The 27,212-nt window shown below is 38.7% G+C and overlaps 1 protein-coding gene across 2 annotated transcripts; it reads left to right on the forward strand.

Moving 5' to 3' along the window:
- On the forward strand, positions 1–26,793 carry RNASET2 (ribonuclease T2). Of its 2 annotated transcripts, XM_080615499.1 has the most exons (11): positions 17–118; positions 4,108–4,205; positions 4,811–4,915; positions 7,481–7,547; positions 13,365–13,420; positions 14,362–14,419; positions 15,232–15,302; positions 19,631–19,744; positions 21,975–22,020; positions 22,228–22,302; positions 24,764–26,793. In XM_080615499.1, exons 3-11 carry the CDS (start codon positions 4,827–4,829, stop codon positions 24,953–24,955), a joined length of 768 nt encoding a protein of 255 aa, XP_080471625.1. In that variant the 5' UTR covers positions 17–118; positions 4,108–4,205; positions 4,811–4,826; the 3' UTR covers positions 24,956–26,793. The 2 variants fall into 2 exon arrangements, with proteins under 2 accessions (XP_080471624.1, XP_080471625.1); XM_080615498.1 differs by lacking the exon at positions 4,108–4,205 and having other exon boundaries at positions 1–118.
- The last annotated feature ends 419 nt before the right edge of the window (positions 26,794–27,212 follow it).

Genomic DNA, 27,212 nt, shown 5'->3' on the forward strand with positions numbered 1-27,212 from the left:
CCGGGGTGGGGGTTGTGCTAGGTGAGCCCGGACGTCTCCGTGTGCTGCGCGGGGCTCTGGAGAGAAGCCTGGGCTGCGCGGGAGCGGGTCCTGGCAGCGCCAAGCAGCTGGAGCTGAGGTGAGGAGTGGGGTCTAGGGCAGGTCGGACCCTAAAGCGCCCCTGTTCCAGCGTCGCCGCAGAATTCTGCTGCCACCTCCTGCCCTGCGTGTGGCGGCGCTGCGCTGCCAGCAGCCGGGCAGGAGGCAGGGAGCGCGCGACCACCCCACTGGCTGGCTGAGCTTTTCTGCCTGTTGCCTCCCAGTGAGATCGCTGACTTGCTCGAGGTGAGGTGGGACTGAAGGTCTGGTAGGGCTCAAGTCCGATTGCTTTTTATTTCTTATGCTTTAAATTCCTTGTGAAACAAGTCAGAAGTCAGCCAAAAAAATCGCAGTATTTCTCAGAGTTGGGAAGACTTTTCATAGCTTTCCTTTGTATACGTGTCACCAGCTTTGGCACCCTTCCGTCACTTGCAAGCATCCCGCTTCGGGTTCTATGCTGGTTTGCATTCTTTACAGTTAATGAAAAGACCTTTGTAATAAAATGGGATGATTGTTTAGCTGGAGCAAGAACTTTATAGTGTCAGCAAGTTAAAACGCTGTGCCAGAAGTAGAGCAGCGTGTTAGTTTGTGTGTGAGAAAAGCAAGGTGCTGCCTTCTCAAGGCTCCTCAGGGAGCCAGCGGAAGGGCTGAGCACAGCGCCGAGCTCCTGCCAAGCTCGCCCTCAAACCCCTGCGGCACCAGTTCTGCTTTGAATTGTGCTTTGTTAGAGAAGTAGTGAGAAAGGTCTGCTGAAAAGCGCGCTGTGTCAGGGGACGTGAGTGTTGCGCCTGAGAAATATTTAAAGCGCTTTTTGTAGTTACTTAGGCGAGCACTCGGGCTTGGGATGCGTGGTTAGCTGAGAGTGGGCTGTTAGAGGTTAAAGTTGCTGGCAGTAAGAGCGTTGTTATAAATTAAATTAATGTTTCTGGCATTCGGCTTTGTGACTTGGCTGTCGAGCTCTTTGTTTCAGAGGTAGTGTGTGCTGCCTTGTTTGGGATCATGCCAAAACCTTGGGTGATCGTTTTTGTTGTTTTAGCTGCCAGGCTAGCTGTCCTAATTCTCATCTCAGGATACTTAGCTGCATGCGTGCTATGCCATGAGAGTTATCTTGCGAATGCTTAAGTGCTCTTCTACAGCCATTTCTCTGTTCTGAGTCTGTATGCCTGAACTAAACTGTAAGTCAGGAAATTCTGTATAAATATGGGGTTTATTAGTCAAGCTAGCTGTTGAAAAAAAGGGGAGTAGAATACAGGTATACTAATTGGTAGTGTCCAAAAGAAGCAGGTGCTGTGTCAGCAGCTGTGGAGACATGGTTAGCAAGCAAAAGTCATGTTCCCATGTCTGAGCTTAATTAGGCACAGATTCTGTGAAAGTGAGAAAAAACACCAGTTGTGTACAGTTGCCGACAGTGGAAAAACCCTGGAAGTTAACCAATAGAGATAGAAGACCAGCTGGCCTACCTTGTAGCTAAAAATTGTCTGTGAACTAGGAGCAGAGACCTTGAGAGGAGGATGTGTATATGAGCAGGGGAAAATCACCGAAATGCACCTGGAATGTACCCAATGCTGTGTATATCAACAAATCACGACGGGAAGCTGTGTGTACGTAGCAGTTTGACACTATATATACCCATTATTTGAGCACAATAAACGGATCACTTTTATCAATCATATTGATTGTGCATGTGTTCCCTCCGTGCGCGACGACAAGCAGCCTCAAGATAATCTATTAGAATTCAAACAATAGTAAATGTGTTCAAGAAAGATTGCATCACTATTTGTTGCAAGCTCTCCCAAGTCCTAGATACCTTGATAAATCTGGGCGGGTAATTTTGATACCAGCATTGAACAATGCTGACATAGCTGAAAGTGACCTTGTCCTGACTTGGTTATGAACACACAAGCGTTGTGTGTTCGTGTCCGGGTACCAAGAGTCATCCCAAAGCTATTCATGTTTTTTTGAATTTTACCTATAGTGAAAATACATTGATAGCCTAGTTTCAAATAACGATTTTATATATGTGTGCATGTTTCATTTTGAAGTGTTCTGTTTGTTATGAAATCTTTTGGAACATTGTGACTTTTTTGGTAACTAACTTTCATTATATGAAATCCCCATTTCCTCTTACTAGAGTAGAACTGGTGTAAGATCTGTTAATCTTTCTTGTATTTGTAGAATTAATAATCCAGTGTAATTTTTAGTAAACAAGAAATCTGTGTTAAAATTGGATGTGCTGCTTACATCTTAGTTGTTAATACAGCTTTAATTTGGATGCGTATTTCTTCAAATGAGCATCATTTGGGTGCTTTCCAGGTGAGATTGACACCCTTTTCACCTCCCACCATCAATGTCACAGTCGAAACCAAAGTCAGCTTGAGTAAATCATGATAGCGTCATGATAGCTGCAATATTATCTTCCAGGTGAAAGCCGTAGAGCGAGTTTGTGCATTGTTTATCAGTGGAAAAAAATGTGATTTCTTATACAAAAGTTACAGATCAGGGCTTTCAGATCTGCTTACTCTTGCAATTGTCCCTATATTCTGGTTCCAGGGTGTAGAGCAATATGTAGAATAAATCAATACATTCCACTATTCTGATAGCAGCATTTTTTTAAGCCCCACTCTGTGCCTGGTCTGTATTTGATCACATGTAAGAGTTCTGCGAGAAAGAGAGATAATTGCTTTTATGCTTTTTGACAAGTTAGTCACTGGGGAAAAAAAAATGTTTCTTTGTGCCTGCCAACTTAAGTCATAGCAGTTTGCAAAAGAAATGCTGTAATGCTTGCTGGCTTATTTTTCTACCATAATCTACTTCCTTAAGATGTTTTTTTTCACACCCTTGTACAGTGCAGTCTTTTTTGGCAATGGTATGCGACATAATCTTTAAAATGTTACTTTCTGCTTTCCTAAGAAATGTGCTTGTTGTAGGTAAGGCAGAATATTACATAAGAACTCCTTACATCTCTCAGTGTTTTATCTCGGGTAGAGAGTTCATCATGCAGAAAAATAAAGTCTTGCTTGGTTATCAGTTGAAAATGACAGTAGATGAGATCATAAACAGGTGTGTAAGGCTGAACCCCACCTTATCAATTCCTGCTGTTCATGTGATAAGACCTGAGATCACTTTAAATGCAGAACTCTTGGGGGAATTGGATACCCAGAAGTTAATTACTTATTTGCTGTTTTTGTGCACGTTACGTGAACATACCGATTTCTTTACTACAAGGTGTACATCTTGGTTTAGGTAGCTTTTGCAAAACATTAGTTCTACATTATTGAGTGCTTTTGTACACAAGTAGCACACACTATGTTTTTTTTTTATTTTTATTTTTATTTTTTAACAACCTAAATCAGAAAATTAACAGTTGCCAACTAATATTTATCTGGTAATAACTTCTATGAGGCCAAGCCTTTTATCTTAATAATCTGTCCATTATGAATTAGAGAGACATTAACGTATGAAATAGATTGCTATCTTAATGGCAGTAATTTCTTCATAGTTTACCAAAACCTTGTGATAAATTTAGCTGGTTAACTCCTACAGTTGTTGCCCAAGCCATGGTTTTGAAATCTGGGCACATTCTGCAAGCTGGGAGGCTGCCTCCCTTGCAGCTCAGGTCTGTACAGCGTTTGCAGACCTGCTGGGTAGTGTTTCGGAGATCTGCAAGCTGGGTCCAGAGCCCCACAGTAATGGTGGGGAGAATGGACTCTTGTTTCAATAAGTTGTAGATCAGAATTGCACTGAATTTCCTAAAGTTAGCCTTAGTGGCTGAATCAGCAATGTCTTTATTGGTGTCAGAACGGGCTTTTGTTGACTGCTACAAAAAATAGTTAATTTTAAAACCTTCACAGAGAAAAGGATATGACTTGTGTAGTGCATGGCCTTAGAAGCGGTAGATAGGTTTACACACAGTGTCCTATAGTGCTTTTTTTTTAGGGTCCTCAAAATGAGAAAGTTGGAAAGTAGGTTTGATGAAGCGTTAACAATTATATGTAAATACACACATGTACATCTATTTCTGACATCCAGGAAGTAGCACTTGAAATGCTGTGAAATGACTGGTGGGCAGAGGAGGCAGCTGGATTTTTTTGACCTGTGCTAAGTGAAAGTCATACTGTTGGTGAAAAGTAAGTTGATTTGGTGGGGTTTTTTTTCCTTTCCTGGTTTCTAAAGTTCATGAGGTTGTAGGCAGGTTGTGCATGGTTTTGTAGAGACTGTCTCAGGTTTACAGCAAGAGCAGAAACTAATCTGGTTTCAGCAGTACCTTTCTATTTTTTAACTTCAGTTCAGTAGTTGACTGATATATAGAGAGAATTTCATCCTTGGACATTATACTTGACTTCTGACAGGTGTCTAATACCAGCCTTGGTCAAGCCAACATGAATGTTAAGTGTTAAGTTCAAAATGAACCATTTGGTGGATTTGAACTGACCGCAAGTAGAGTCTTGCATTATTTATTGAAAAGTGGTTTTGTTGGGACTGCATACAAGTAAACAAAAAAAGGAAACCATGATCTTGTCATTGATTCCATTAGATTATAAAAATTGGCATACAGGCTGGGAATTGGAGAGAGCCTTGAAAGAGATCCTCATTTTACACGTGGTTGTAAATCTACTCTAGTGTTGGTACTACATGCTGTTTCTGAGATAGTTGTGGGTTTTTGCATTTCAACACCTGTAATTTAATGCTTTGGATAAGTAACATATTTCTTCTTTTAACATCTTTTTTTCAGCTATTTGGTTAACAAAATGAAGCCTGCAAAGCTGCACTACTGGGTTCTGGGTTGGTTTTCTATGGCATTATGTGGTTGGTGTACTTCAGATAAATTCACTCAAAGGTAAGTTATGCTATAAATTAGAATCTCTGACAGTTCTTACTTAAGTGCAGAGTAGAACAGTTTAACTTCTAATGAGTGGAAATTTCATTATTTTATGTGCTATTTTTGGTGTGTTATTCTGCCCTTAGGTGACTGGTAAAATGAGGCATCTGCATTAACTGGAGGAGTGGGGATCATGCCTGAGAAAAGCTTTACATTTATTAATGTGTCAGCATAAAAAAGGGAAGAAACATAAAAGCCATTCATTGCACTTAAAACCTTTGCAATCCTGCTTTAAATGAATCATTTAGACTTGTGATATAGCAATGCCAAAAATCAAAAATAATTTTATGACCTATAACAAAATTCCGGAATCATCCGTATGGCATGAATTGTTCCAACTCTTACACTGTATACTTTTTTTAATGTCTCTCCTCCCTCCTCTTGCTATTTTCTTGATTCTAATGATTTTACATTCCTTTCTGTACAGCACCCCATCTGAGGCTGTTACAGTGCCAGGCAACCTTTTGGTGGTTGTTGCACTTGGCAAAATCTGAGCTTGAATACCAATGGTCCATGGGGAAACCATGCCCCAGATCACACCCTTCTATGGTAAAAGCTCAAATTTCTATTGCGTTCTATCAGGAAATAAATTTTCCTCCTTCCTTTCAATGTTTTGGCAAGAGAGGGGTTAAGGGTGCTCAGTTTAGTGCTGAACTTCATATAACGGCTACATTGCTGCTGGTTGGTAGTTTAGGCACTGTGCTGAGGTCTCTTGAATCCCCAGGACCTGGGCCATGGCTTGACCATCTTGACAGCAGAAGCACAGTGCTCAACTGCACAGAGCAGGATAACGGGCCAAGAAGATGGGAGGTATCCCTGAAGCTGGATAGGTATTAAATCCAAGGCTTTCCTTGGATCCCAATTACGAGCTTAAGTGTGTAAAACTTGCTCTATTTAATAACCAAAATTTTCTCACCTATCTTTAGCTAGAAACTGTCTAGGAGAACTTGTTTTGGCGTGATTGCTGTTGCAGAAGCTCAGCTGCTATTTCAAATACAGATGAAAAATTGTATTTTCCTAAGCCTTTTTTTCTACTGATTTTTAAGCAAGGAACCTTCAGTGCTCTACAGTATTGGGTAATTCTTCTATTCAGGTTTCCACAGTAGCAGTGAAGACCAGTTGGAAGTGTTAATAATTTTCATTGTGGCTATGCCTGATTGTTCCAGAGCTATTCCACTAAATTATTTAAAACCCACAGTTATATGTGAATGCTTAAGATAAAAAGGTGGCCTTTGCAAACTAGCAAAACTAGGGGAAAAAAATGAGAAGTGATAAAACGTGGGAGCATCTCTACTTCCTCAGGTTGAGAGGAAATAGCTGTCTCATTTATTTATATATAATCTCTGGCAAGCGTCAGTGATGGACAAATATCTAATAACTTCTAGAGAATATATAAATTTATTTTTACAGTACTGCAGACACTGCTGTCAGATGGCAAAATAATTTAGAGTTCTGTTTTTGTTGGTTTTCCCACTTGCTGTTCTATTTAATCGCTCAGTGTGGTTGCTTAATAGCTAATTATGTTTGCTGTAGTGTCTGAAGCAACAGGTTTTTTGTCTACTTGTATGTCTGCTCAAAACTGTTGGAAAATGCCTCTGTTGAACTGGCAAAGGCATAGGCTTCCAACACTTTTTGAACAAAATTTTTAAGCATTTTTATTTTTTCCTCCATCTGTGTAGCAATAAGATAGTACTGGTGCTTCTGTGAGTTATAGATCTCTTTATTGTAAAAGGCTTTGAAACACAAGTGCCTTTGTAAAATATGGGATATTCCTTCTTCAGTTCTTCCTTAGGTAACCTTCAGAGTGTCACAGTTTGATTATTTATTGAATAAATTTGATTTAGTTTAAGAATCACTTAATTCATGTTAAGCATTTTGAAAATGTAGTGTTAGAATTAAATGTCCATGGAGTTATAAAGTCAGCATTTTTTAGATATGCTTTTTATTCTGGTTTTGTTTGGGGTTTTTTTTTTGTTTTTTGTTTGGGTTTATTCCTAAAAGATAGGAGCTACTTGCAGGATCAAATTGCACCTCCTGCTGCTTATGGTTATTTGTAGTCTTTCTTTTTTATAAGAGTAATTAAAGTTCCAATGTTGTATACTGTCTTCTCAGCTAATATACCCATCAATAAGAATTAGATGATTCTTAGCACCCTAAATAAAGATATATTCTTTTTTTTAATTGTTGTTGTAAAATCTTGCCAGTAAGCACTCTTCTAAATATAAAACAGAACAACATGTTTATTCCGTATTTAAGAAATGGAAAGCATATAGAAATAGGCTGCCAGGAATAGAATTTGTTTACCAATGGGGGGGTGTTAGCAGATTTCCAAGTATATTGTTTCTGTGTGATGGTAGTTTGGTCCTGCTGTGTGTGGAGTCCTCAAGTATTGCCGATAGCAGTTATAAGCAACAACCAGCTCTAAAATCAATGCATTACACTAGTAATCATTGTGCTGCTGGCTGAAGGTGTTGCTTTTCTTAAAATGCTTGAGAAAAAACTGCTTTGTCTGTCTTTCTCCAGTGACAACCACCCTCATACGTGGAAGAAACTGTATCTTGTTCATCATTGGCCGGTGACTGTATGTAAGGTGAGATTTCTGTGTTTTGTTCTCTTTTATCGTGGCAGATATTTAGCCTTGGACAATCGATGTTTGAAAACACAGTGAAAAAAGCTTATCAAGCATTTTATCTTGATTATGCCCTGTGTCTTTATAAAGGCTTTACTGATCTTGGTGCACCTTTTGCTACTTCCTCTGCATTCCAGAGTAGCAGTAAACAAGACAGGATTGTGGAGTGATACAGATACAATAGTCAATGTAGGACATACTGTACACTAAGCCTTAATTGTTTGTTACACATTTTGAGATGTTTTGTTAATTGTAAACTTAATCCAATCTAGGCTCCGTAAGAAGACTTGACTGCCTGGTCTGACTGAAGACCATACTTCAACTGTCTGCTGCACAACAAATTTTAGTTTTGTAATGTTGGCTTCAGCATTTTAATGATAAGTCACCCAATATGGACTCAGTCAGAAAAAAAAAAAAAGCTATAAAGCAGTTATGCAGGGGTGGCTGAGCATTTCTGTATTTTAGGGATGGGAACCAAAAATGACCTTAACCTTCCAATATATGTCTATCAGAAGCACAGCTAAAAGGTGAACTACTTACGTCCCTTTTGCTGTTAAATACCTACTGCCGTCTGTTAAGTAGAACATTTTTCCTATGCTGAAAATACTTAAAGGCCTCTTTTCACACAACTAAGTTAAAAGTATGCTATGCTTCCAAGTGGAAGATGTGATCAGGTCTACTGACACAGGGGTGAAGAACCCTGTGGATAATAAAGAAACTTCAGTTTCAGGCTAAAATCTCTGGGGCCAAAAAGGTCCCAATTCTGGGAGACTTAGGTTTATTTATTACAATATTAGAGTCTTATTTTTTTGTACTTTAGGTACTTTTTTATTTCTCTAATTCCTGTTTCTGGCAATAGGTATAAAAGCAATAGCAATAAAATTCACATACTGCCTAAGTTTCTGAGGAAAACTAGATGTATTTAGCATTAGTTAAATATGGAGGGAAGTATCAATAACAAACCTTATGTGTGCATGACTAACTGACACCAAGGAGTGGCCACTGTTCTGTTGTTTGTTTGTTTACCTGTTTTTGAGGGGGAGTAAGGGCAGATTTGCTACAATTCGTGTGATTTTTCTTCTTAATATTGCTTAATGACTTCAACCAGAGATGCTAGTGTTTGGGAATTTGTAGTGCCTGGCATGAGTGGGCATTCAGAGTCTGTCGCAATGCAAACCTTTGCTTACATGAATAGTAATAAATAATAAAAAATCCCAAAGAAACCAAAAAATGCCCCAAACCAACCAAACAAAAAACCCCTACCAACCATTTTTCCCACTGTGTATTTACTCTGAAGTAAGAGTAGCAGCCAGCATAGTGCCACTGAATCAATGAATAACCTTTATAACCTTCCAGTGAAATCGCAATGAATAATTTAAGACATTAAGCATCAGAAAATGTAGGCTTTTTTACACTTTGCTCATTCCTTATGATCTTCTGTAGCAAGAGGTAAACAGAAGCGTTTTGAAGGAGTGAAGGTTAAAATCATATTAAGTGACTTTCTGCTCAGTTTCCCATCACTGAGTCATATGGAGAAACAGAATCTCAACCATACTGCCACAATAGCTTTCTTTTTGCAAATGTTAACGTAAGGGAGATTCCTAAATTCAGCTGTGGGCTTTTTCTTAAGTACGTAGATTATTCCTCATGTTCAGTATATTTGTATATGATTGCTGTTATTTCAGGGAGGAAATATTTTTAATGTCATTCTTCAATTTAAAGCTGTTGACATGATGTTGAAAGGAAAAATAGCTGGGTGAAGGAAACTACAGAACTCATTGTATCATTTATGTGAAATACTGTGAGACACTACTTTGTGTAAGTACTAATTAGACTGCTACATAGTGTGTTCTTGATGGGTGTGTGGATGATCTATCTTTTCATTCCTAGCTGGTTTGCATATCTCAACAAGTTTTTCAGGCTTCTGAAGGAAGACCTTTCTTAAGTGGCACACCAGAAATTTGAGAATACACATCAGCCAGGTCTTCCTGTGTTTTAAACTGAGTACAGCTGGTGCCTTTTAATACTGTGACCAGCACAATTAAACTGAAAATTGTTTTGTAATCATATCTTCTAAACTAACCTATTAAAATAAAATAGTGAGTATCATGGAAGCTGTAATAATCCAGGGATTTAACTACAGACTGCTGCAGTGAAAGGGTGAAGGAGAGAGAGATATTCTTCCTCATCATGTGATTAGAAATTCTGGTACCATATAATTGACCTAAAGTGACTATAGCTTCAACAGAGATATCCAAACTAAATTCTCAAGATGACCTCAAGTGATTATGAATTTAATGGTACTTTAATAAATTGTGCCTGTGGTGCAATTTATTGAACTTCATGTGACTAATTCATGTCACACTTAAACTTTCTGGTCACAAATTAATGTTCGTCCTGTTAGGTGGAAACAGGAGCAACTCAAGGGCAAGAAGAGGGACTTTTCCACTCCCTTTATGTGGAGCTGTGAAGATACTTAATTCAGGAACTTAAGAAGGGAAATATTATTGCAGCTTTTGCATCTTGGAGATTGCAAAAAGAAAAATATTCCGTGGGCATTTCCTTGTGAAATAGGGAGAATCCAGTGCAAGTTTATAGGCTGTTCATTTCTTCCTCTGTTGAGAATGGGAAGGATGATAAAGAAATGGGTACTAAACCCTGCTGTCATCTACTTTTGACTGCATGCATGTGCTGACCAAATAAAAGAGTCAAAGAAAAGATAACAGATTAGGCTGGTGAACAGAACAGCCTGAATTCAAGTTTGAATGTAGTGTTAAGTAGCAAATGAAATTTTATTTTTATTTTTTTAATTAAATATGAGATAAAAAAACTTTCAGAGTTCAGTCTTTGTCAATAATTTTACAGCAAAGGCTTAAAGGAAGAATTGAAACACTTTCTTATTTGTTATTTTTTAAATAGAAGTAGTCACATCTGGCGTTAGACCATGGAGTTCCTTAGATAAAGGGATACCTTTATTTCTTAATTTCTGTATTAAGCCAGGTGTGTCAAAATGAGCTCAGGTTTCCAGATATGCTATTTTGGAACAAAGTAAAGCTTTTTTCAGAAATGCCCATGTAACTTGTAAGAGAACTCTTAGTCTATGCTTCACATGTCTCTGTGAATAAGGTCTGGTTTAGATTTTTTTGTGGACCTTTGTCTTCTATAAGAATAAACACATGAAAGACTTTAGCTTACCAGCTCATGCTAGGGAGGTGTTCAACAAGAAGTAAATTTATTTCCCTCCTCCCAAGTTTTTTCACCAACCTTATAAATTCGGTTCATTCGTTGATTGGTTTTACCCCAGGGGGTGGGGGGAAGGAGGAAGGGGAATAATCACATACTGTCTGGGGAGAGAAATTGAGGAGGTGAACTTCCTCCACGGTTTCAAACAAGAATTTTTCATAGCAGTTGTGATGTTTCATCCCAAAGTAACACTTAAAATTGATCTTAGTTACAGAGATGGCCCTCTTAAACAGGGTGGTTGAGAGGGAGAGCAGGATTAAATATTTCACTTCCCAGAAGCTGACTTTTTATTTAAACTTGAGGTATCTGCATGTGATCCAGTAGCACTACGCTCTTCTATGTACAAGCTGCTGTACCAAGGGATTTGTAATTTGGGCAGCTCTACAGGTAGCAATTCTATCACAGTTTGATGGTGTTTCACTTCTTGTCATTTTGGAGGTGAAAACAGTCTCCACAACTGTAGCAGCCACTGTTTGTCCTGTGTCTTGCTGTTACAAATATGCTAATCTCTCTTCAGCATTCCCTTTCAACATGGCGGGTGCTGTAGAGGCTCTTTGGTTTATTTTCTTGGTGTTATATGTCATGTATGGTTAATTTGTATTTGCTTGATTATCAGATTGCTTTAAACCGGGAGAAAGCAATGTTCCTTTTTCAAATTAATCTAGATATAGAAGGCTTTCTGTGGTCCAGTGTCTACTTGAAAATACGCATTTGTTAACTGTTTGAAGTCAGTGTTTGCCTGAGGTTGAATTAATCCTTCAGCGATCAGTATATGATAGACGGGAAGGCTGAAAAGAAGTGCTTTTGCAGAAGCAGCAGCAGTGCCCAGCTTCTCAGATTAGCATTTGTTGATTTCATGATATTGATTTAAAATGAACAATGGAAAAATGCTGTGGCTGGAATTAAAAAGGAGGATGAATGAAGCTGGAAAAGCATGCGGACTCTGAACTAGTGCACTGTACGTTGCATTGATCTCACAGTTCTGCCCGCACAGTGTTAACACTAAGAGCCTGATGAAATGTGTAGAAGAAACTGCTGATAAGGTTAGTGCTGTGATAGGGGAGAACTGGTTCCAAATTTAAAATACTCTGGGCTTTCTTTTAGCATGACTGAGACCTGCGGTTAAAGGTTGGATAAGGAACACAATTGCACTGTTCTTGTTACCATCCTTACTTGAGCAATCTGGTTAGCTGTTGGTTGGTTGCTTGGGTTTGGTTGTTGGTTTTTTTTTTTCAGGGGACGATGCATTAGCTGCTGGCATTAACTGGCTGTATTTTGGGCTAGATAGCTGAACTCTTTCAGCTCCACAAGGCTTGTGCCGTGACACGAGAGATGTTGAAGCACTTGCAATGTATACTTGTTGAAAAATACTCCTTTCAAGAAAAAAAAAAAAGCTGTTGCTGGGTTTAATTGCTTCTGTTATTGGTGGCAAGAAAGGAGAGGAAGGAAGTGGACACAGATCAAGAAAGTCTTGCAGAGCTCACAATTCAGCTGCCACTGGCTTGTGGCATGTGGAAGGCAATTAGTGAGATTACAGGCTTCTCTGTTCTTGCTCTGGCATCACATAAAAGGCATTGTGGCATAATTAAGGCAGGATGTAGAGCCAAAAAGAAAAGCTATTAGTATAGGGAAAGAAAATCTGAGAAGGTTGTTATTTAATCATGAATAGTGTTTATTTAAAAAAAAAAAAAAAAAAAAAGCCTTAATTACTAGACAGAGTAGAATCATAGAATCAGCTATGGTTGGAAAGGACCTTGAAGATCATCAAGTCCAGCCATTACAGTAATCAGGGAAAATATTGTGATATGTGAATATGGAGTTGTTTTGTTTTGTTCAGGAGTATGTACTCTGCTCTAAACAATAATTAATGTGTAGGCTGTTTCTCCTGCATTACCAAAAGTTTTGTCTGGGGCCTTTTTATTTTTGTATGAACGTATATCATCTTTCCTCTTCCTCCATTTCCTTGCCCCTCAAGTCAAACTATTTTCAAATTATATTCTATTTTATTTGGAATAAGCAGCCTGTTTAATCTCTTCTTTGTATTTTTCCCTTTTGATAGAACAATAAAACTACTGAATGCCAAAGATGGTTGTGTGCTTGTCTAATGTTACAGTTATTTTGATGTTTTTTATTTTAATGGTTCTGGACTCCTTGAAAAAATCTGATGATGATAAAAACACGGAGAGCTGCCATCTGGAATATGATACATACAGATGCAGCTCTCTACATTTAGCATTGATCAGGCTACTTTTCATTACTTCAGAACCTGTCCTTTGTCTTCATTTTACACTGTGTGTTCAGGATGCCCCCTGGCATTCACTTCATCTGCTTCAAAACTTTAATGCCAGCTGGTCTCTATTAAGTGGCACAATCCAGGACAGCTTCAAGTAACTGGAGTTCACCAGTTCCTGATTTGGGCAAGCAACAGTTCTCATGTCTCATTAGAGCCTTGGACCACCAGTGAAAGAGCTATTATATTTTCCTGTAAGCTATTGGTCACAGGTAACAAATACTACGTATTTTTGTTTCCCACAGATGGGTGCTAATGATTGTGAACACCCTCCAGAGTACTGGACAATCCATGGACTGTGGTATGATCATAGGAGTGTTTGTATTTCAGCCTGGAATAGAAAAGTCAAGTTTTGTACCTGCATGATGAGTGCTTTTTTATATTTATTTATTTTTGAGGGCTTAATCTATTTGGTTTTATGATTCCATGAAATAAAAGCCTTCATTTTGTTAGAAATCAAAACCCTATGGTTTGATACAAAACTGAAATACACTTTTATATCTCATGACTTGCTGAGCTCCAGAAATCCTCTTGCCACATGGACATTTTATTTGTACATCTGCTTGCAAGATTAGTAGTATTCTCAAACAGAAAGGGAAGTATAGTTTCCCTTTTCCCCCTCCCCCCTTTCCATGAGTACACAGAATTTGTTAATGTCTTGTGACTGCTTGTGGCTTGAAGTATCTTAACTCAGCACAAATATTGCAAAACTACAGGCAAAACTAATTTGCTTCAAAGGAATCAGCTCATGGGGATTGATGCCAGTGGCAGCAATTCAAAGGGTTTCCTGACAAATACAGGTAAAAAATCAGTACAGGAGTTCAAGCTATGCATCCTGGAAAGGTGAGCAACATTTTATCTAGATTTCCAGTGAGTGTCTTGGTGATACTTGCAGAATCATCATTTGGTGCAGTGCCTGGAGGAGGCCATTGTCATTAGTGACATGTGCAAGACCCTTCCATATAATTTACTCCTCCTCTATGACTTCTACACATAGTGAGAGGGACTCAACAGCTTAATGAAAAGCCTCTGCATGGGGAGGAAGTGTTTTGGCCATAATTAATGGCTTGAATTTTTACTTCTAAGCCACTGTAGATGTTGATGGGGTACTTGTATTTCTAAAGAAAATCTCTAGCTATAATCCTGCATATTTAAATTTCAGGCTGATACAGACTAGAATGCTGCTAGTTACTATCAGCAAGTTGGGAGACATCTTTACTCACTTTTATTTTGCTTCCCTAGGCCTGACAAAACTGAAGAGTGTAACAGGACATGGCATTTCAATGTCACTGAGATTAAGGTATTTATTTAAAGCAAAAACAGTCTCACCAAGCAGAGCTGAGTGCAGTTACTTTTGCACATCCTAAATGCAAAACCTGTAGCTTACAATGTATCATTTTTAATGTTTGCTGAGAGGTATGGTCTTTTAAGGACTCCACAAATTCATTAGGTACTTCTGCTACTGCCTGAAGTTGCAGTGCTTGTGATCATTAGCAGCTGTTCCTACTTTCTTTTGTAGATACGAGGTTTGATTCATTCAGCTACATCCTCCTTAAAAAAATCTAGAGAACAGAGAAGGTGGATCTGCAGTGGCAAAAAGTACCTGTGAAAAAGAGGTTACAGTCAGTGTTCTCTCTTCCATTTTCTACTGTAAAGCCAGAATACAGCAAATAAGAGAGAGTACAGATGACAGTCTCCTATGTGTTTTCTCCCAGGACATTAGTCCCTTACTCTTTTTCAATCAAGAAAAATAATCCATATTTCATTCAAATGTGTTGTAAATGGGGATAGGAGGCATATGTTGACAAATGTGAAAAGTTGTATGACTGAATACCTGATGCAGGGATAAGTTGAAGGAAAATCTTACATTGGGGCAGCGTGTTGGTATTGGTACATTCAGGTATTTAGATAGTTGTACCTACTTGTTACCTCCAGCAACAGCATTTTCAGAATATTGGGGGAAAAGACCTTTCCTTTTTCTGCAAGTAAATGTTTCAGTTTGGGATGTTAAAAATGAGACATCAGTTCTAGAAAATGTGTCAGTGTGTGTAGATTATGTAAGAAACAGCTTCTAAGCACTGTAGGTGCATTTATTGATTGTGATATTTTTAGGATCTTTTGTCAGACATGAGACACTGTTGGCCTGATGTGCTTCATTCATCTCTGAATCGCACCCAGTTCTGGTGAGTATTTAAAAAAAAAAAAAAAAAAAAAACAACAAAAAACACTTAAAAAGTATTTTGGATATTATTTTATATAAAAAAAAATCCATCTGAATTAGTTAATCTTTGGGTGAGACGTTGTACTTGAGAAGCAGTGTACAGGAGGCCACTGAAAGCAGTGCGTCTTGTCAGTCCCATTTACAAAATAAATGTGTTTTCTCGTTAGAGCACCTGTAAAATGCAGCTGTTGAAAAGAGGGCTATGGCAGGGTTTTTGGAGAAATGAAACTTGGTAAAAGAGAGAGAATGTGTTTCCTCCCATTGCTGGCAGGGAGGAAAAGCAGCTGCTGTTGACACGTTAAATTTGAATAATGGTAGCTCCTGGGATGTCATAGCTAGCTGCAAAAGCAGCTTCAGGCCTCTTTTCTTGGCTATCTTTGCTGTGTTGCTGGCCTTGAAAGATGTTTTCTTTTGGCCTTTCTCACAGAGGAGGAAATAGAAAAATAGGACTCATTGGATCTTCCGAGCTACTTTTCTACAGAATTCTCGCTTCTTACTTACTTTCTTAGCAGCCTAAAATCAGATATAGGAATTTATTTAGAGATAACCTGCTTAGATCATGGGAAGGGAGAAGGAAATTTTTATCTCCCCTGACAACAGAATTGTTTTCCTTCCTCATGTTTCTCTCTGCTTCTGAATAATCAGGCACTTGGACCAAAGAGTGGTATGGATGGTATTGGAGTCTGCACAGGCTTTAGTTTGAATGCATTATTTTAAACTAAAATCAATGACTATTCAACTTAATTTGCTGAACCATGAGCTACATGAGCCAATGTATGGGTATGCAATTTGTTCTTCCAGTTCTACAGTGAAAGCTGTAACATCACCTAAGAAGCAGAGCACATAGCTAGAGACAGTAGCATTTAAAGCCATCTCAACTACAGGTGCCCATAAGTTTTCCTTTGAATTGGATGACCATTTCTTCTGTGTGTCACTAGGGAAAAGCTTTGAAGGGAGTGTACATCTCTCTTTAGTCTTGGCCTTGCTCTACAGAAGATGCTAGAAGACACTTGTCCTCAGAGTCTTAAACTGGTTTCACAAGTGTCTTATGACAACCTAAACTTGCAACTGTCAAAACTGGTGGTCTCCTCCCTCCACTCCTCTGTTCTTGCCCTGTGCCAGGGAGAACAGGACTACTTCTTTCTGTGATAGCACAAGTTTATGCAACCTCAGTCTGTTGCTGCAATTAGAGTAAGAAAAACATGTTGGAAATCTAGCACTTCCCATGCCTTGACCTGTTTTCAAAAAAACGGTTGCATACGAGTCTTTATTTTGCTAACACAGATATTTTGGTAGGCAGCAGGTGTGAGCAGATACAATTAAAACCTTTTCCCTTTCAGTTCAAGGTTAGCAAATAGCACTTATTTTGATACCTGAGAATAGAATTAGAAATGTCATAAAAGCAGAAGTCAAGTTACAACACTGTAACTGCTATTTGGATTGATGGAGTAGTTCACTCCCTTTCAGTAAGGTGACAAGTGCACTGTAATTGGCAGCTGTAACTGCAGATTTTGTAAATGCAAGCTTTTAAGCCACCCAAAAGCCTGTAAAATCCCACTATATGCCTTCCTTCAGTTAAAATATTTACTTCAAAATTAACAGAAAAAAAGACCTCAAACTCTATAGTGTAAAAATCCCAGTACAACAAAAGTAAGAATTTGAAAGTGAAACTGTTCACAATTTTCATTGTTGTAGACTAAAGGCATCTTAATTGAGTAAAGAGCATGAGCAGTGACAAGCAAATAGATACTGAGTATCTTAGCATAGCACATCAGGGTTTTCCCAAGACTGCTATAATTATGTAATATGTTTCTTCCTGGCTTTGCCTCTTAGCCCTGGCTTGAAAGGGGAAGCAAGGAGTCTTCCTGGTGATCTTCTGATGGCTGCAGGTGCTTCTGTAAAAGTAGATGCATATCTTCATTCCCCTTATTAACTTACAAACTGTGACAATTGCCATCCAAGAGTTTGAACTGGACAGGATAGAATGCCTTAATACAGGACAAAGGGTTAGGTGTCCTTTGGTATCTCAAATTTATTAACTAAAACAATCTCTTTTATAGTAATTTTTTTTTTTTTTACCAAATAAAAATTTCTTGACCGAGAGAATTCCCTTCAGGATCAGTTTATATATATGATACAGAAGAAGGAATCAGTTTTAGCCTATAGGACAGCTGGGCATCCCTAATCTTCTACATTTTGTGGGCAGCACTTGTAGTTGTGCTTTACAGAAATTCTTTGTTCCTACCCTAACAATAAGCCAGCCTTCAAGCTGGGTGGTTTCTGCAATCCTTTTACCATCCTTATATGCTCCTGACTTTGTCACATCTGCATGACTGCATTTGGGTGAACTCTGTCCTTGTTGTACAAACAGGAAGAAAAATCTCTGAGGTTTAGCTTACTTTTCACACAGCTGAGTTGTACCAATTTTGTAACATTGCATTTCTGCAACCCCCTGAAACTTCATTTGTAGATTTGAGGTGTGCAAGTGTAGCATTTATTCTTAGCAGCACCATAGAAAGAATGATGGAGAAAGTTTATATAGTAGAAGCCAGTCTGGTGGTGTGCCTGCTAAAGTACTGGTGTCCTACAAGGAAGGAAAAAATGTTCAGCAAAGTTCTTGACAGCTAGCATACGTACTCTGTGCTACAGCCTAGCTCATGGGTACAAAAGGTACAGAAGGATGGGTGGCCTCCATGAATGCAGGCATCTTTGTTCTGTATCTACATGCCGCCCAGCTGTGAGCTGAGACTCAAGTAGAATTACCTTGTCTTATTGTGGTCTAGTGAAGTATAATGTGTCATAGTGAATAACATTGAGACATTAGTTTTTTGATTTCATAAACAAATTATGTTATGTTATTCCCCGGTACCTACAGTTGTTTCATTTCCTAACTGCTTGAATTTGCATTTCAATGGAAGAGGTGAAGGTGAAATTTCATATGCCAGCAATGAATGGTCTCAGTTAGCTGTATCTGCATCATTATCTTTTTTTCACGTGGCTGTGCAGCCAGATTTAAGTGATGCTGTCAAGAGTGTCATCTGAAAGTTTCAATAATTGCTTTGTAGTGACTCTAAAGTAGCTTTCAATTCTGGAAGCTCACAGGACTGATGAAAAGAACCTGGTGTATTCTTGGCTTGCTGCACCTGATGATGCATGGGCACTGCCTGTGGGTAGCTCTGTGTATTTTCACCTGGCATCCCCACAGCACCATCACCTGGGCCCTATGGTCAATGTGAACTGGATCAAACCACTCCAACAGCAGTTCCAGGTTAGCAGTAGTGTGCTTCTTGAGCACCATCAGATTTTTGGCTCTGTATCTGTGCCTTCTTTGTGGAAACAGAAGGACACATAAGTACTCCTGAAAGTCTTCAAAAGACAGGCACAACGCTTTGCCCCATTATTTGTCCTGTTTGAGTTTGCCATAAAATCACAAAAATTGCTTTCTTTTTCACTCTGTTCCTTGGTATTAGAAGACCTGATAGCAGAATAGAAGGAGGATTTGAGAGCAGTTCTATGAAAATACTGACACAGGCCAAAGTGGAAGTTGAGGCAACAAGTCTTGTCTTAGCAGCTTGTACAGTTTCAATATTCCACGCAGAATAAGGTGGAATAGTGAAACTGCGGTTTTAGTTCTGAAAAGTTTTTAATGCTTTGCAAGTACGTTTAACATCAAAGACTCCATGAAAATTTACACAAAGCTTAGAAATACTTGTTTTCTAGGCAGGTTCTTACTATTCTGACCTCCAAACATCTCCTTGTAATACATTGAGAGAGCTTTGTATCATAAGAACATGATTTACTTCATCAGTTCCTTCACTTAATTATTTAAAAAGCCAACTGATTCAGAGGAGACAGCTAAAAAACTAAACATCCAGACTGGGCTAATTTAGAATTATAGAATGGTTAGGGTTGGAATGTACCTTAGGGTCATCTAGTTCCAACCCCACTGCCATGGGCACAGACACCTCACACTGAGCCATGCCATCCAAGGCTCTGTTCAGCCTGGCCTTAAACACTGCCAGGGATGAAGCATTCATAACTTCCATGGGCAACCCATTCCAGTGCCTCACCACCCTCACAGTAAAGAACTTCTTCCTTATATCTAACCTAAACTTCCCATTTAAGTTTAAACCCGTTACCCCTTGTCCTGTCACTACAGTCCCTAATGAAGAGTCCCTCTCCAGCATCCAGCTTTTTAGATACTTGATTTAAGTATGTTGGCTAGTTTGCACAGCAAATATGTCTGCAAATAATGTTTTCTAAAACTTAAATTTTGCTTTTCTCCTATAGGAAACATGAGTGGGAGAAACATGGCACTTGTGCAGCCACACTTCCAGTCCTTAATTCTCAGAAGAAATACTTTGGTAAAGCCTTAGAACTCTACCATCATATTGATCTTAACAGGTACTTAAGTGAAGTCCGTGGTCTGCTTTTTCTTTCGAATAGTTTCTGAAAGTTTCAAGTGTAGCCTAAAAAAAGTCTAAAAATCTGATGGTAGAAGGGAAGCGAGTATTAGCATAAATTATTTTTAGTGCTGGAGTTCAGAGGAGGGGTTGCCTGCTCTGAGAAGCATTTCTCTGGTCGCTTCAGAGTTTAGTAAGCCAGCATCTTTCTTCACAGCATCATTTTAGACAATGTGAGCCAGTAAATTCTGAGAAGCTGTATGGGCTATATCTTGCTACCTAAAGCTATGGTACCAGTAAACTTCTAAATCAGGTGACAGAAACCCCCAAACTTCTGAGTCATACTGAAGCCCAGACATTTGTTTTTAGAAAAGACAGTGCTCTGCTCAGAGGAAAGGACAAGCTGCAAGCAAAATCATCAGAACACCTTGGGTAAAAGGCAGAGAGTTAACAGCAAGGTGGGGTGTCCTGAATGGTGTTGTTCAGCCACTGCAGGCAGCCCTATGCTATCCTTTCAAATAACCCCAATATGACACTCTTGTTTTTCCTAGCGGCTGATTCCTCCTCATGGTTCCAAAGCACTGGGCATTCCAGAGAGAAAATCTTAATGGGAATGGGGTGGCTTGTCTGAGCACTGTATATACGCGTTTTGGCTGCAGGTGAATGCCAGCAGGCCAGAGTCCTTTCCTGATCAGTGCTTGGTATGGGCAGGAGAATGTTTGACTCAGATTTGTTGACCGTGAATTCTCTCTGTCTGTAAGGTGACGCTATCTGAGAGAGGAAATAAGTAAATTCTTTTGTATTGAGAAACATACCTTTTTTTTTTAATCCTAAAATGCTGCTTATGTTCTGACAATGACAGAACAATGTCCTAACAAAGTCTCATTCACTGTGCCTGTGTACAAAGGAAATAGGTCTCCCCCCACCATTTTTGTAGGTGTCTTGTAAAACTTAATCAGATTTTTCTAGACATTTTGTTAAAATTAATAATGCCTGATAAGACAATTATCTAAGTAGCTGTGATGGTGTGACTAAAACATTTTACAGATGGCATAGTCGCTTACTGTGTGACTCTACCAGCATGTATAACACCAAAAAAGAATAGAGACTGAAACATGTTGAAATTAATTGCTCAGAGCATATTCTCCATTGTAAAAATGAACATAATTAATTTAATATTTACTGGAAAGAAGAAAGATTGCTAATGTTCTTATTACTTCATTTATACTTCAATGAAAAAAAGTAATGTTAGTGATTAAAAGATTGTTTCCAAAAAGCAAATTATTAAAAAGAGAACATAATGCAGGCTTCTATAAAGAATAACAGAACATCATCTATTTTATTGGCTTCCTTATATCAAGAGTAAAATGACTATGCCACACAGTTAGGCCTTTGCTCAACTGGGTTAAACTTTCCCTGTGCAGAACCTGACCTTTGAAGATTTTATCGAGCATTATCAGTGGTCACAGACTAAATCCTGCAAGATGCTGAATGTTCCTACTCCTTACAGAAGAAGCTAGAACTTAAAGACTTGGCACCTATTGGGTCCTGAGTCTTGTCAGCCTGGAAGTACAGACTTCCTCGTGAAAATTTAGATTTTAGATTCAGTAATTTAAAGGAAGGGATATACAGGCTAGAGGTTCTTGAGAGTTACCTTATTTCTCTTATGTAAACAGCCTTTTCCTCTTCAAAAAGCATATTCATTAGGAAATGTTTCTGCCCTAATGTTGATCCAGATCCACGCGCATGTCCCTCTCCCAGTGTGCTGTGCGCCTCCCACTCTGGCAAGCCCATCCTGTCTTAGAACATGAGGGTGTCTAGAGCAGCCTCACAGGTCTGCCTCTGTCCCTCCCTGATGACCAGAGCACCTGGGTGCTCAAGGCAGGGGAAACAAAGCAGTTAAACTGCATGTCTTACCTGGTACGCAACAGAGCATTCTGAAGGTCCAGCAAATAACAGTAATACTGCCTTTCCTGTACTGTGTCTGAAGCCTCAAATCTCCAAGTTCCTCAGATTAAGGTGGGGGAGAGGGTTCTTCCTGATCCTGCCAAGCTGGATGGGAAGTGGCCTTTCAGAAAAGGGGAACCTTTCCTTGGCCTGGCAGAGCTTCCTTTGTTCCTCATTGCTGTAATTCCTGCCAAATTCTCACTAAGATTATCTGTTTACCTAATGATTTTGAAGTTATGTTTGCATACGGGATTCATGATAAAAATGCTATATCTTTGTTTCAGTTGTCTCCTGAAAGCTGGGATAAAGCCAAGCAGTTCATATTATGAGGTAAGCAGCAGTCTTTTATAAAACAATAACATGCGTATACTTATTTTCAGCAGGAGTTGAGCAATTTCTAGAGAATAAGTAGTCTTTTAAAAATTGTATAGTTCTTTAATGTTGTGCTTTATCTAAGTTTTTGTGAACTTAAGTGCATGAGCTGTTGGAAGTTGTGCTAGTGACTTATTAATTTATATAAGCTTTTTAATTTTTCAGATGACTGCCATAAAAGAAGCTCTTACAAGATTTTATGGTGTAACACCAAAGATCCAATGTCTTCCTCCAGAAGAGGTAAAAACCCCTCACACTCCCCAACACCAACCCCCCAGCTGAAAAACGAACAAAAAAGCAACCAAGCAAAACCTGGCAACTTATTTTTTCAAAGAGTGCTTCTTATCAAAAAACAAAAGCAAAAAGAGTGAAAAATCTTCAGCATGTTGGAACTTAGGTCTGGCTGTTACTTGTGTATACAGCTCTTTGCAGGTACATATTGCTTAATTCTTGGAAATGAGTTCATAAAAGCACATTGCTTACATACTGGCACCACTGACTTCATCTTATGTTACTATTGCTACAGCTTTTTCTTAGTGCAGGAATATTTTTAGTGCAAGAAGCGTCCACTCTACCTAGGAACTTTGCTGTTAGTGTACTTACTCAGAAAGTGGGAGCACTGGGTTTTAAAGGTCTCTTTGTCTTAAAAGATTTGAACCAGCATCCCTTTTCTGAATGCTGTAACCACCACGTTAGACGTATTGCTTTAGCTAAGTACTTTGCACTCCTACTATAGCTTAAATGCCATATAGTAAATTACTACAACCAGCAAGAGTGAGCTGAATGGAACTGGTGACTGGCGGCCTTGACCAGGGTACTGCCTGTAAACAGCAGTCTTCCCTTCACTGGGCCAAACTCACATGCTGCACGAAGAAGTTCCTCAATGGTCAAAATCCTTCAGAAATAAAGCAGCTCAGAGGCTGTTCTCAAAACCCTGTACCTAAAGAAGTACAAAAAAAGCAGGATAACGATCATCTTTCTGTTTGAGCCAACAGTGTCTAGAACTTCCATTTCTTTCTGCTTTTCCTTGCCAGCAATTATACTGTGAATCATGATGCCCTAGAGAATGTGGTATGCAGAGACAATGTGCTGTAGTGTAAAATACAGGTCACCGTATCTGACCTAAAAAAGCCTTTGAAGGAACAAAATAGTGTTCTGAACAATTACGTGGATAGGCTGCATAACCGTTTCTTTCCTTTTCCAGCTAGGTTATTCTGCTTTTATTGAAAAAGAAAATCAAAAAGCAAACCCACAAGATAGTTTTCCCTCTTACAATTGGTTCCTTATTATCTCAGCTTGATAAAAGGGGTTTACAACAAAACACTTGTCAGAGTTATTGCCCATACACAGGAAACAATTCTATGAAAACTTGCCAAGATAAAGTTGCTGTTGGAATTTAATAACTTGTATGTTGTCAGCTCATTTGCTTTAGTAGTGCTCTGAGGTTTTTGTACTCAAATGTATTTTTAAATTACTTTAAGACACAAAGGCATATGAGTTGAATGTGGGTTGCACACTCAGACACCTCTTGATGTTGAAGAAATAGAGCTAAAACAAATCCCAGTTTCTAGCTCTGTTTGCTGTAGTTCTGCCGTTGCTTTTAGTACAACTGGGGTACTGCTCAAGTTATGTGAAAGTGATTTACAGCTTGAGTCTCCTTGCTTAATTGCTGAAGCTAATGGTAAATAGAAAGGAAGTAGTACACTCCAGTTATTTAAAGATAGCCCTTCTCAGAGTTCCAGCCTTGTCAATGCCTGAAGTGTGTTGTGGGGATGCTTTGATGTTTAAAATGCATTACACACTTGCTGTGTTCTTAAGTTTCTTAAAAAAATCATAACTCCACCCCAAACCCAATAGCAAGGAAAAAAGAAACAAAACCAAACCAAAGATCCCCAACAACAAAAAAAGCCAAAACCAAACCAAAATAAAAAACACAACCAAAAGAAACTACAAAACCAAACCAAAGCAGCAACAACAAAAAATACCCACCATAGTAATTTCTCTCTTGTACATGTATTTTTTCTGTCCCGCTGTAGTGGCATCAAACCCAATTTTTTTTCCACATGCACATCTGAGCATTTTGGGGGATTTTTATTTAAACATCTTCCATGCCTGCTTGCCTTATTCCTGATTGATATTATTCTTCCTAGCCTGTCTTCTATTCCAAAAATGACATTTCTGATAGTTTTTGACAGCTTGCTTCCGTATTCTTTCCAGTAACAGCTGCTACAGAACCAAATTTATTTTCTCCTTTTTGGAGAATTTTCTTTGCCTTAATTCTCATCCTACAAAAGAACTGTTGAAAGGTGGCTTTCAGGTCACGCGTACCCTTCCATATTCACGGAGTTCAGCCAGGATTCATCATGAGGTTGAACAGCTTTTGTGTACGGTGCAGATTTGGTAAATGCTAAGATATTCTATGTCACAGCATTTCATAATGAGGCTTACTAGTTAGGCAGATTCCCTAGACTGTTACTGAATTATGTTGTTGGAATTTGCTTCCCTGTCTGATTGCTCCTTAAAGACAAATATGTATGATAAGCTGTTGAAAGTGAATGCCTCTGGTACCCGTCTTCTTCATATTTTTCAAGTGGCAAATATACAAATAAGCACTACTGTATTCTATAGATAAGGCAGTATATCTGAAGAATTGATTTATTTCTTCTCCTTATCAAGCTGATCTCATCCTTCCTGTTTCTAGGGTGAAAAGGCACAAACAATTGGTCAGATTGAATTCTGCTTCACCAAAGAGCTGCAGCTGAGAAACTGCACAGTACAGAAAGGTGAATCTGAACCAATGCCAGCTGAGTTGAAGCTTGGAACTGAGGAGTTGTCTGTCTGCAGTGATACTCTCCCAACATATTATCCTTCACAAGTTGAAGATCATAAATGAAGCCATAAGAGTTTGAAAAACTTTTTCAATAGTAACAAAACCCAAATCCTTAAATCATTATACCTTGGGAAGCAGTCTTGACTTAGCAATATTACAAAGCCCTGTCCGTATCACAGGCATACTGTGAAGATTTCTGCTGGAAAACACAATTCCTTTGCCATGAAAGGAGAATGGTCCACATTGTGATGTCAGTTACAGGCTGACGTGTTGCGTTTTGGCTCTGATATTGATGGGACTAGAATCTGATTTAGAGCTTTGCTTGGACTTCTTGGCTTGCTTATGGCTTGAATCAATGTTCAAGAGAGAACTGTGACTTGTTAGTTTCACTTGCAGTTAAGTCTGCCACTTCTGGTTTTTGCCAGTGAGTCAGGGAGATGAAATCATTCTTTGTTTTGAAAGGATGTTTGTCTCTCTCACATGAGATAACAATTTTTTGAGAAGAAAATACTGTAAACAAAAAGAGCTGAGAGAGCTGCCCGGGGGTCCTTTTCCAGACAGGAATTGTGCAAATTGTGTAAATTTGCTTTCCAGAAGTGCTGAACAGAGGCTGTGTCCCCTGAGGCACATTAAGCCTTTACTCATTCAGAGATCGCAGTGGACCAAAGATGACAATTTTTGCATAACTTCTTAGTGAGTGAAATAACATTCATCAGGTTTTGGCACTTCTGCCTGAAGGACCCCAGGAATACTGCATTAGCAGCCTTACCTATTCTTTGTTTGATTTTGCTACAGTAGCTCCATACAGTCTTGAAGAACAACCAATCTTAGAACTTGCTTCTAGTATAGGACAGAATGTTAGGCACTACAAATACATTGTTGTTAATTTTTCATTGTACTTGAACATTTAACATTACCACACAAATGTGAGTGTCTACACTTTTATTTACAAATGAGATTGTCACATTATCATTTTGTTCCAAGAAACAGCTTTTTGTAAATGAATCAGAAAATGCCACAAGGTTTCAGTAAAAAGTGCAAAATTCTCTTAACTCTTTCAAATAGTACTTAAATGGTGCATAGGTTTGGGGTGGACTACATAAAATGCAAACAAGTCAGAATGAACATTAATTTACAATTCATGTCATAAGTTTGGTGGTTTTTTTTTAAAGAAGCAAGACTCTTTCATCAAAATTGTGCTGGTTTTTAATGTTTTGGATTTTTTTTTTTTTTGTCATTTGGTGAAGTCCGTTTTTCTCCTTTTCTTTCAAAGCTGTGCCAAATCCTTGCTTGTTAAGCTAATCAGCAGTGAGGGAAGTGGAAGCAGAGTTTGATAACCACCATCAGACAGTCTCATTAACATTTTCCTCGGGGCTTTTAATTAATCAGTTTGGTTATGAACACGGCCCTTAAACAGAACAGCAGACTTCTCAAAATCTCACTATAAATATTGCCACCTTGGATGAGCAGGTGCAGCAGAAAAACAATCCCATTAAATCCACAGCAGCGTGCTGTACTGCCACGAGTGATTGTTGAGTTTTCTGGTTTTCTGTAGTTGTTTTAATTCCTTGGTGATCTTCAGCTGGAAGAAAAGCTCAAATGTGGAAGCCTTGGTAAGTAACATTAGTTATTGGAAGCAGTGGTAGCATTAGTTCTTGTGCAAACATGCTTAATGAAAGCTCAAATCGATAGCCTGATTTTTTTTTTTTCATTGCAGTATAAATTGTATTTTCTTTTGTAATGCCAAGCAGTGTTTAGGGAGACAAAATATACAGTATGAGTTCTCTGCAGTTCAAGAGTAATGCATTAATTTAAGCAAAGCCAACAGCTGCAAATACATACCTTACAATGAAGTGACACAGACACTTCACAGTGAGGCTCAAAACTGACTCTTGCCAAATAGTGAGTACAGACAAGAGTCAGAAAAGTTCAGCCTCTGCAGCAAAGTAGATAACCTAATTTTCAAATGCAAGAAATGTGAGGGAGCTGATAAGTTTTAAAACTTTGAGGAGAAACTAGCGTAATCTGAAATGAGAAAGAGGAAGGGAGGGAGAGAGCAAAGCCAGCAGCATGGTAAACAACAACCTGCAACTGAGTAAAAGATGCCTGATAAGTGTTAAATCAAGACTGGCTAAAAATAACCTCTCAAGACTCTGAAGTCCTGCTTAAAAGGACGTACCTGAGGTACTGCATTTACCTTAATAAAGCCATAACCATATTCTTTTTACTATGCCAATGTTATTACCCATTAAATATTTTAATTTGCCATGGTTTATTAGTAGCAGCAATAAAACACTATATATGACTGCCGTTGCTTGGG

The sequence above is a fragment of the Psittacula echo genome, assembly GCF_963264785.1.
Source record: "Psittacula echo genome assembly, chromosome: 4".
Classification (NCBI taxonomy): domain Eukaryota; kingdom Metazoa; phylum Chordata; class Aves; order Psittaciformes; family Psittacidae; genus Psittacula; species Psittacula echo.